The following is an 11,251-nucleotide window of genomic DNA, read 5'->3' as shown; positions in this document are numbered from 1 at the left end:
GGAATATGTGACAGTGAATATAATTGAGTATAATTGAGTATTAAAGTAGTAAAGCGATATCAAGGCTGGATACTGACTGGACCAGAAAGAGAGCAGAAACAGTACAGCGTGCATTCAGCCTGTGTAAAAGTTTCCCTGCTCGCCAAAATGACTGAAGGACCGGAGTGCGAGTCCCAATGACCACGCACCCTTGAGCAAGGCACCAGTTCTCCCCCTCAATTCACTCACTCACTTCATTAGCTGTAAGTAGTGGTGCAAAGTAATGAAGTACATTTACACCAGTATATACTGTAAGTGCAATTTTAAGGTAAAATGCCAATACATGTATTTGTTAATGATAAAAACTGCATATAACACTTCGAAATGAGCCATTCTGTATATTGAATAATTTAACTTAATAATGAACTTAATTCGGGACTTGAACTTGTAATGGATAACTATTAGAAGGTGATATGTCTACGTTTCTAGAGTCTCTACAAGCAAAAGGAGATTATTATCGACGTGTGGCTGAAAGGCCGCACGGTGGCGCAGCGGAGCGAATGCAACGGAGCCCTGCTGTTCTTCTCTGGAAAACATCAATGGGAGAAGTGGATTTGCATGTCCGGCGGTCTGTACCAATGGGCGCACTGGGAAGGCTGGGTTAGCGGGTGGAGCCGGGAGGAAGCACACCAGTAAGTACACAGTCAACAACCAAAGCATCCGAGAGTACTATACACCAATTTACCCGAAATCTCCCCTGGAATCAGCTTCTTTTTTTTTTTTTTTTTTTTTTTTAATCATCATTTGGTGTGCATGTGTGAGCGCACCGTCCAGGTTGATCTGCGGCTCCACGTCGCCTCCACGCATTATCGCCTCCACGGTGCGGATGAGGAAGATTTCGTGAAATCACCAATCCCGGATCAGATCCTAGAGTCTATTTCTGCCCGGGGTCCTGGATTTACACAGAGGAGGAACGGGGAGCCGATCGTCCGTCGTTGTCTTGGGTGAGTTCGCTCGGATTTCCCCGTCCGGTCTCGCGTCCCCCGTTTACGGACACTTCCAGGGTTATTCGGAGAGCCGCTGATGTCTTTATAATGAATGAATCCGCAATCAAGAAGTGAGGTGTCACCCCCCTCCCTCCCTACGTAAAAAACCGACAGTAAAGCCTCTATCTGTGAGTTGCGAGTTAATTATAATGTTTTGGATACAAAGTGTGTAACGCTTTCGGATACGGAGCTCGCCACTGGGCCCATATGCGTGAAATGAATGAAATGTGGCAGCACCAGATCTGGATCGCAGTTCACATCTCGAATCCACCACGAAGGAGACACAAGTATTCTAGTCTAGGGCTGTGATCGGGTCACACAACTACCAGGTTATCTCAATATGAGTATTATTTTATGGGAATGCGCCAATGATGCCCTATTAGATAGAAAAGCTCCAACTTCAAAGGCCTGGATCTCCTTATTATGATCCTATATGATAGCGATGATTGGAAGCAATTTAGGTCATTATTGGCGTGGGAATGAGATAATGTGATATCGATCGAGCTGTAAAGAGCCACGTTTTTCTGGAGTGTTTATTGGTTTCGCAGGTTTTTATACTCCAGGACAGCATGGCCACCGAAACACGCGCCCTGAGTTTTGAATGTTTTAAGACCATAATCCTACCTTCCTTCCGTCGCATCACCGTGTGCTTAATTGTGTCCTTTTTGTGGGGTTAATTGCATAATTTTCAAACTTCTTCAGGGCTTATTTAGGTTAAGTGGGTGCAGTTTACGATCTCTGCCACACTTCCCTGACACTAAGTGAGAGATTCATAGGACATAAGAGCAAATAAAAAAAAAAAGTCACACACCCAGTTACACACTTGGCACACGTCGTCTGTATAGGCCCAATAGATGCATGCGGCTCTATTGTCTGTGGAGCTCCATCTGTTCCATGACATGGCATTCCTCAGACATCCAGTCATGCTGTTAGGGGGTGGTCTACCCTGACCCCACTGCCTCTGAGGGAGAGCGAGAGAGAGAGTGAGAGAGATGCAGTAGGTTTAGGTCTGAGGAAGGTGTCTCAACCCAGCCAGGCCAGCGTTAGGCATTGGCTGCAGCGGGTAGATTTGGTGTGGTGATGGGGGGCTAAAGGAAGACTAATGGTTTGGTCTTCACCTGCGGCGAATGTAAGCTTGAGGCTAGATGCAGGCTTAATTGGTCTTGTGCTGGAAGTAAAAGTGGCTGATTCTGGTCCAGGTTTGAGCTAGATTGTAAAGAGGACTGCTAGGTTCGGTGTGGAGCTGGGGCTAGAGAACGGTCTCGGGCTGGAGGAAGGCTAAGTTTGGTCTAAGAATGTGACTAGAGAAGGTTTGGTTTAGTCCAGTACTGGCACTAGAGGAAGGTCAGGTTTAGTCCAGTACTGGGGCTAGAGGAAGGTCAGGTTTAGTCCAGTACTGGAGCTAGAGGAAGGTCAGGTTTAGTCCAGTATTGGGCTAGAGGATGGTCAGGTTTAGTCCAGTACTGTGGCTAGAGGAAGGTCAGGTTTAGTCCAGTACTAGGGCTAGAGGAAGGTCAGGTTTAGTCCAGTACTGGGGCTAGAGGAAGGTCAGGTTTAGTCCAGTACTGGGGCTAGAGGAAGGTCAGGTTTAGTCCAGTACTGGGCTAGAGGAAGGTCAGGTTTAGTCCAGCACTGGGGCTAGAGGAAGGTCAGGTTTAGTCCAGTACTGGGGCTAGAGGAAGGTCAGGTTTAGTCCAGTACTAGGGCTAGAGGAAGGTCAGGTTTAGTCCAGTACTGGGGCTAGAGGAAGGTCAGGTTTAGTCCAGTATTGGGCTAGAGGAAGGTCAGGTTTAGTCCAGTACTGGGGCTAGAGGATGGTCAGGTTTAGTCCAGTACTGGGGCTAGAGGATGGTCAGGTTTAGTCCAGTACTGGGGCTAGAGGAAGGTCAGGTTTAGTCCAGTACTGGGGCTAGAGGAAGGTCAGGTTTAGTCCAGTACTGGGGCTAGAGGAAGGTCAGGTTTAGTCCAGTACTGGGGCTAGAGGAAGGTCAGGTTTAGTCCAGTATTGGGCTAGAGTAAGGTCAGGTTTAGGGGCTAGAGGAAGGATACGTTTGGTCTCGAGCTGGGGATTGGAGAGATTGGAATTTGAAGTCCAAACCAAGGGGCTGCTGGATATAAATGGGTTCTAATGTAGCTGATCGCTGTTGCAACTCAGTCATCACAACTAGAACATAATTACACCACCCTCATCCAAACAGCAGTTCACACACTTATACACACACGCATACACACACATACACACACATACACACACTCTCCATTTCCCCTTTAGACCATTTCCCCTCTGCCACTGCTCTGATTGCTGCATTAGGACTTGGCTGCCTTTTGTTGTACACACACACACACACGAGCACACGCTAGGGGGAGGGTTGGCGCAGCTGAGACCACAATACAACGGGGATCAAAGGTCATCCAGCTGGCCAATCAGGGTGCTGTCTGGGTTGGCTGGTGGTGGAGGAGGGCGTTGCCCCCCCTTTGTGCTGGTCAGGGTGTGTCTGCTAAATAAGCTGCTCCACTTCCAGCCCCGGTCCTGCTACTGCCGGCAGCCACGCCGTGCTTCCTCAGAGCCTGTCACACCAACCGCTGGACACTCCATTAGACTGCAGGTCAGGGGCTTGGTCAGTTAGGAGGAAGAGGGAGGAGAGGAAGTCCTTTCGGGGTTTATGACTGCATTTCTGGTTCGTAATCAGCAGCTTCGTGAGAAGTTATAGAGAATTTATGGATGTAACATATGGATACAACTCCGCTGAGCGGTGTTTTCTATAATTACGTTGCACATTATGTGATGAGTGTTGAGAGGATGCACAGTGTTCCACTGGGACTGTGCAGTTGTAATATGTTTGCGTGGGCGTTAATGAATGAAATCGAAGCCTACAACTAAAACCCCTTAAAGTGACTACGGAATTCTATTTCGGGCTGTGTTATTAATCAAAGCAATAGAATAAGTTAATGAGATATGTAGTTCCGAAAAGATGGCGAAGAGAGGAAGGTGAACGCTGGAAAGAGGACGTGCTTTCGGGTGCTGAGGAGGAGAGGAGAGAAAAGGAAAGACAATACAAGAGAAATGAGGTGAGGCAGAGATGATATAAAAGAACAAGAGAGCGATGGACTGAACAGAAGGGAGAGAGAAGAGTGGGAATTGGCCAACAGGGAAACCATTTGTTCCCCCCCCAGCCGCTGGCTTTCATGTGAGGTCCAAACCCTCTCCTCATTGGACGTCCTTCTGCACACAACCTCCGACACATGTAGATGTACTTGCCTTCCCATATGAACGTCCACGTCATCCTCCCTCTCACTTTTCCCTCTCTCACACACACTTCCAACTCTGCTGTCTGATGCCTAAGTGCCTTCAGTATGTGCTGAGTGGAGTTATCTGATTTCTGCAGGCTACTCCCCCCACCCATATAGTTCCATTACTGCACACGCTAATGGCATGCTCATGGTGCAAAGACGTAGGCCTAATGTTCCGTCTATGTGTCTTGTTTGTGCGCATTCGATGCGCTCTTATTGGCGTCCATTATGTTGATCTGGATTGATAAATGATTGGAGCAATGGATTTGAACGCCTGTCGAGTGGAAGGCAGCGGTTTGTGTTTTTCTCTGTTTGACCATGCGTGTGTGCGTGTGTGTGTGTGTGTGTGTGCCTGTTTCCCTGGGGATCAGCAGTTTATTTCTTTGCTTCAGTGACGTTATTCTCTGCAGATAACCGGGAAAGTGGAAATGGGTCTTTTCTCAGCAGCCACGACTCCGAGTGGAGTGGCTCATCGCAACTAATAACTATCACTTTGAGTTGCGAGGGTTGCATTTCTTTTTTTTTGTCTTATTGCTCTCTTCATTTATTTGTTGGCGATGACCTATTTCAGCCTGTTTAGCTGATGACGCTCGGATGCAACAGCGAGATGAGGAAGGTGCGTGCAGAAAAGCTACAATGCTAAAAAAAACCCCAACACATCCCTCCCTCAGGGTCTGATTTGGTCTATCCGTTTCTCACACATTTAGCAGCTTCCCTGCTCGCTGCATGTCATTGTTTTTCCACATGGTTTGTCCCAAATTACCCCTAGCACATTCTGGGAATGTCCAATACAGAATGTGAATTACCCCATACCTCCTTCTCCAGTGTGGGCACCTGTGTGCTGCCTTGGCAAGCCTTCTACAAAAGCATTGTCAGCCTTCAGAGGCGGGCTTAAGAGACTCTCACTGTGAGATTCATTCATTTCGAATGACAGAATCCCTCCAAACTGGGGACATTTGAAAAGGAGGACATGGACTGTAGTAGTTAGACAGTTAGCTGACAGGGAGACGTATGGCAGGATACTTGAAAACAAGAATATATATATACATGCTTTCAACTTTCCTTGGATTAAAATAGAGCATGAGTGCATACTCGTAACTCTCCATCTGATCTATAAATGGAGGTAAATGAGCCCAGATGGCCCGTCTGCACTACTGTGCATCAGAGTAATGTGGGCATTGCTGGTTTCTAATCTCGTGTTATTTACAGTACCTACAGCCCACGTACAACGGCTTTGCACTGCACTCAGCCTGTACTGTGTGTGTGTGTGTGTCTGTGTGTGTGTGTGTGTGTGTGTGTCTGTGTGTGTGTGTGTGTGTGTGTGTGTGTGTGTGTGTGTGCGCGCGCAGCTGAGCTTGGGTCTCAAAGTGTGGAAAAGAAACGAGGCTGGCTTCCCTGCTGCACTATTTCAGAGCAACGTCGGGCGAGAGAGATTGTTAGTGACGGACAGAACCAAGTTGAATCTTCCAGAGCACAGAGGGGCCTATTCACCGTGCTATGTGAAGAGTGGAGAGGGATAGAGAGAGGAAGAGGGGAAACGAGGGTGAAAAAAGAGAGAGGGAGGTGGGGGGCGGAGGAGCGGGGTGACGACACTTAAAGTGTTTTTTTACGGTTGATGGCGTGCATCTGTGTGCTGTGCGTTCTGTAACTCTACAGGCCTGTTCCAAGCAGTCAGAGACACGGTGAAGGATGGAGGACAGCTGATAGCCGTTTACTGCTGAACACATATAGGAATCACGCTCTGTATGCGTGAGTGTTACAGAAAGAGAGGAACAGACAGAGGTGGAAAGTCTCAAGTTTATGTTAGAATACAGCCACAAGTTGAAAAAAATCCAGCTGAAAGAAAAGGGAGGAATCGGTACACGTCTGCACGTTGCTTTGGTGCACACGTATGCCGGATGTGACCGCGTCGTGCACTGTGCGAGTAAACGTGTGGGGTGCACGTGGCGATACGTGGCGGGGTCTGACACAGTGAAGGTCATGACTGTCCATCAAAGCTGCTTGAAAAGTCTTTTCAAAGGAATAACACGTGGGAGGTGATGTTAGTTCTAGCGTTATCTTGATTTAAATGTAAATGCTCAATAAACACATAATCTCCCAGATATTAGCAGACTGCAGATATTACTTCAATCAATCAGACTTTCCACAAATGACCTGTAAACTAGGGATGGGAAAAAATATTCCAATATTGTGCGTGGCAATTTGGTTTCGCTACACAGACACCAAGCATCAATATTTTATCATATAAACTATTAATATCGCTAATAAAAGTTATACCTTTTCGGTAAAGTCAGTGGGATCGGCAAGCAGTTGGAAGATGGAGTGTGAGTCAGTCTGTCGTTTTGCCTATTTTGCTGCAATAAAAACTATTGGAGCGTGATTAATCAAATGAACACGTATCTTTATCTCACTAGATAGAACAGATGTTGAAAAATTGCATCATTTGCAGTTGAAAAGGGAAAAAAAGAAAAAACAATATATGTTATCGCAATAGTCATCATATCAAACAATCTAGAAAATTGCGATCGTATGGTAAAATGTGGAGTTCTCCTTCAGTAAACAAGTTCAGGGATCCAGATAACCTTTTATATGTAAAATCTCTTTATGAAGAAATGATTATCGGTATGTTATTATTGCTCTTGACAATCTATCAGTATATTGGCCTCAAAGATCTTAGAAGTTAAATTTCCTTATTGCTAATTATATGGCAGCAACCACTTTGTTAATCTTTTGTTCAATAACTATAAATCTTGGTGAAAGGAAGTTACTAACTGTTTACGCATCAATGGGTAATAAAAAGGATTGAAGGAAAACATGGAGCTCATGATGTGTTATTGTCAACAGTGTTCTGTCACGGTAATAAATGCGGTAACTTTGAAGGCCTCTGGTCACTGTAGTAAGTTATGATTAGTAGTTATTCACGGCCATCAATCAGGGCTTTCAGCCCGTGGCCCTAATGTGATCATGCAGTTTGTGTCTTAGTGATGGAAAGCAAATGGTGAAGCAAAGAAAGTGCGTAGAAACGTCTTCACAAAACAAAGTTATATCAGCGGAGCACGCTCACCAAATAAAACTCTGCTGGACATCAGTAATAGCTTTACCCATGTCCCAAGAAATGTATGTGATATACCAGAATGTTCTTTTCCTTGGTTTTGGTGTCAGTTTCGGAGAATTGACTCGCCTGCTAACATCGATCACGGATGCCAGGGGGAAAAAAGGAATCCTTAGTTGTGGTTCCCAGACTCCTACAGGTTGTTCTTGTGAAGTTTACCGTTATCTCGGTAATAAATCCGTAGCTGTAAAATAATGACTGATGGAGGGGGAAAGAATACCTCCTGTCATCGGCACGTGTTATTTACCTTGCGGACCATTTTTGGGGTTTCTTCAGTATGCTAGTAAAACATAGAGTGATGCCACGGCGAATGTGCCAGCGGAGGCCCTCGGTTTATAAAACATTCTCTCTGTTTACCGGTGCTATGACTCATCGTTGCTATGGCGAGGCGCTCTGCGACGCGGCTGATGAGGAGCATCTGACTCCACATGACTGTACTCTCTCTCTCTTTCTCTCTCTCTCTCTCTCTCTCTCTCTCACTCTCTCTCTCTCTTTCTCCGCCTCCATCTATCATTCTATCTACTCTTTCCTCTCTTTTCATCAATAACTCTCTTCATCTTTAGAATTCTCTACGCTGCTCCCTTTTTGTTGACTCAACTTTGGTTTTTGTCAGAATTGCATGAGTCACCATTTGTCTATTCTTTCACTCCTCCTTGTTTCATTGTGCCCCCGCCCCTCCTTTTTTTTTTTTTTACTTCTCCTCCCGCCCCTCTCTTTATTTTTTGCAGCACCCAACAACCTTGAATACAAGTCACGTAGATCTTCATATCACACCATCGCTCGCCACTTGTTCTCTCCTCTATTCTCCTGCTCTCCTCTCAGTCCCATCCCTCTGCCTCTGTCTCTCTGGTGGCCAGCTGTGGGCCAGACGTGGCCCACTCTCCCAGCTGTTGGCATCATGATCATGAAGAAGAGAGGAGTGAGATGGACATGATTCCCCCCCCCCCCCCGGAAAAAAAATCAAGTAATCCGCATAATACACATGAGAAGGATAAATATTTAAAAATAGCAGGAAGAAGGAAGGAAATATACAACAAACAACTCCCCACAACTAAGAATAGCCCAGTGCAGCGATTGTTCAGTAATATTCTGCCATACTGCATGAAGTTTCCAGAGGCAATCCACAGTAAGACGGTAATTCATATAGGAACATTATAGCGATGCAACAGAAGATCAAAATGCCATTAAGTAGTGTAAGTTCACTGCTGAACACCACATACAGACTTTACTGTAAGTCCCTTTAACAACATGAGAGGCTTTCCTTCATTAGAAACCACAAAAAGAAATACATGCAGAGGAATAAGGGACAACCCTGTAAGAGAATATGAGTAAAATATTCAGTAAAACCATCACTTTGATGAGGCAGATATGTAATGTTTGACAGCCTGTGTTGGTTAGCTTAGCCGATAGCTAAGCACGTACAGCGTGTATATGGCTCACAACAATATTCATATAAAAACGTACTGTTTACATTATATTTTTGCTCCTTGTAGCACCCGGGCCTCCATTGAACTTTGACCAGCGATGCTGGGAGTGTTGACGTTACATTTCCTCCACAATGTGTCTCACATTCCTGGAGAAAAGTGTTTAGTTGCCTAAGATTGTATGGACTAAATTAATACAAATTTACTTCTATAAAAGCTCAGACAGCTGAAGGAAATGTAAGACATTTTTAACAAGACAGAAATCTGAAAAAAAAAACAGTCAGGGGAATCCAAATCATCTGCACTAGTTTTCACACGACGGCGGCGGCGGCTATGTGCCGGGCCGGATGGTTGAGGCTGCAGGCCGAGAGAGAAAGAGGTGAGGAACAATTGTAGGACACTGGAGAGATGGACGAGAGATGAAAGGAGAGAAGATGGAGGAGGGAGAGGTGTCCTGTTTCGCAGGCGAGCTGCAGTAAAATGCCATGGCTGTGGGGAGAAAAACAAGCAGAAACAACTGGTGGAAAGTGTTGATAGTGTTAGCATTTAGAATGGATCGTTCCTGTCGTGACTGCTCAGAGGCTGTGAGACAAATACTTTGTGAAAAGGGCAACAGCAAGCAGCATTTTGATTGATTGTTGGTCATTACACAGGAACCACATTGGACTATATATATATATATACAGCTAATAGGTGGTGTCTGACCTGCAGACCTGTTGTCTGCACTGTGCTTTATTCCTCTTTTTTTTTATAATCCTCCATGTCTTTTTACAAACTCCTTGTAAGTTGTTAAAAACAGCCCCCTCTAGATTTTCTACTTTGCTCATCTGTCCCTTTCCACTCAAGACAAATGATTTTCATCTATTTCACTTTAACCCCCATTCTCTCTGTCTGCCCCTGCGGGTCAGAGGAAGTGGCAGTCGCTGCCTGCTGGCTCTCAGAGGAACAGACCTGCCTTTGTCCGTCTGCACTGTAGGAGGATGAGGAGCCAGTCCACCCAGTAAGCCCAGCGAGCCCAGTAGGGATTCAGGGTATGTCTGTGTGGAGCCAGCCACCCGTAACGCCTGTAAATCAGCCAGCCACTCAAGCCAAGGCCTTCCCGGTCCGTATTGCTGCAGCTCGCCAGTCAGTCAGGTATTATGTTAGGCGCTGTCGACTATGGATGGGAAAGCAGACAGAGACAGAGAGACCGCAGACCGAGTGAAACGTTTTCCAAGCATAACCAAAATGTGCAATGACTTTGAATTCTGTACAGAAGCTCTGCCTGCCATTCAAAAACTCTCCCACTCACTTGGACAAAGTCCAAAGTGGGAAAGTATTGCAGCCCGATGTGTTACCTCATGCCGTCAAATGAGAGCAACCAGTGGGAACTGTGAGATGTTTTTGAATTTATTTTACTTGTTGAACATAATCACAGTTTATTTCTCTTTCTTGACTGTTGAATTCCACAAAGTAACTCATTGATACTTGATGTGTGAGAGAGGAAAAGCACACACACACACGCACACACACACACACACACACACGCACACACACATTTTGATGAAGGAGAACTTCATAATTCAAAGTAAACTACTATACTATAATTGACATCTGTACAAAAAAAACCCAAATGAAAAACAACATGTTGTGGTTTTATGAGCTGTTCTGTGTTTGATTATTTTCTGGCTGAAAGAAATATAAAGATATGAGCATAAACAGAATTAGGGAAAGCAAACTTTCCATAAAGAAAAAGCATATTTTGTCCTACTTTCAGGGAAATGAACAGTGAAGATTTAAGGTATCGATGTTTCGCTGTTTGTTCTGAGATTAACGTTATTAACCAAGCATCACTGAAATAATGAGTCAGTAGGCGACTTGTCCTTAGACAATGGAAATTCTCAGAGTGAGGCGCAGAGAGGTGACGCCAGGCTTGTTATCTGTGTGTGGGCAAACCGCAAGGTTTCAAACCGCTACCAACCCCCTTTTGGGATGGGAAAGCAAAAACATCCAGCAACATTGATTTCATATTATATTTCAAAGCTGAAACTGCTTTACGATATTACGCACCACATGATCCGTCTGATATCTCGATCGCAGCTTTTTGACTGCACTCTGAAATCCCTCAACAAGCCTGATGAAATCTAGAATAAAGCCAGAGTGTTTAAAGGCTCCGGGCACATCAGGCTTCAACCAGCCTTAACAAGGAGATCAAAGGACTGTAGGCACTGTTCTCCCACAGCCCGCGTCTGCTCTCACCTCGGATCGTAGAGGAATATTGTGGAGATGCCAGGGCGACACCCAGCCGGCGCACAAATGATCTGATGTAATGGGAACACTACGGTTTGATTAGTGAAGCCTCTCTCCCTTCGTCTCTCGCCCTGTAGCGTCGCTTCTCTCTCGGCGTCAGGAGAGGTGAG

At 45.5% G+C, this 11,251-nt stretch overlaps 1 protein-coding gene across 1 annotated transcript in view; it reads left to right on the top strand.

Annotated features, from left to right (window-relative positions):
* The first annotated feature begins 658 nt into the window (after positions 1 to 658).
* numbl (NUMB like endocytic adaptor protein) overlaps positions 659 to 11,251 on the top strand; it is a 53,208-nt gene continuing 42,615 nt past the window's right edge. The window contains exon 1 of the mRNA XM_084018714.1: positions 659 to 983. Within this exon, the coding sequence (XP_083874840.1) occupies positions 793 to 983 (191 nt within the window). The 5' untranslated portion in view covers positions 659 to 792. The remainder of the gene's footprint in view (positions 984 to 11,251) is intronic.

Source organism: Eutrigla gurnardus (genome assembly GCF_963514095.1).
Source record: "Eutrigla gurnardus genome assembly, chromosome: 10".
In the NCBI taxonomy this organism is placed as follows: domain Eukaryota; kingdom Metazoa; phylum Chordata; class Actinopteri; order Perciformes; family Triglidae; genus Eutrigla; species Eutrigla gurnardus.
Note: the sequence above shows the minus strand (reverse complement) of the source record. Positions and strands in the feature narration are given on the sequence as shown.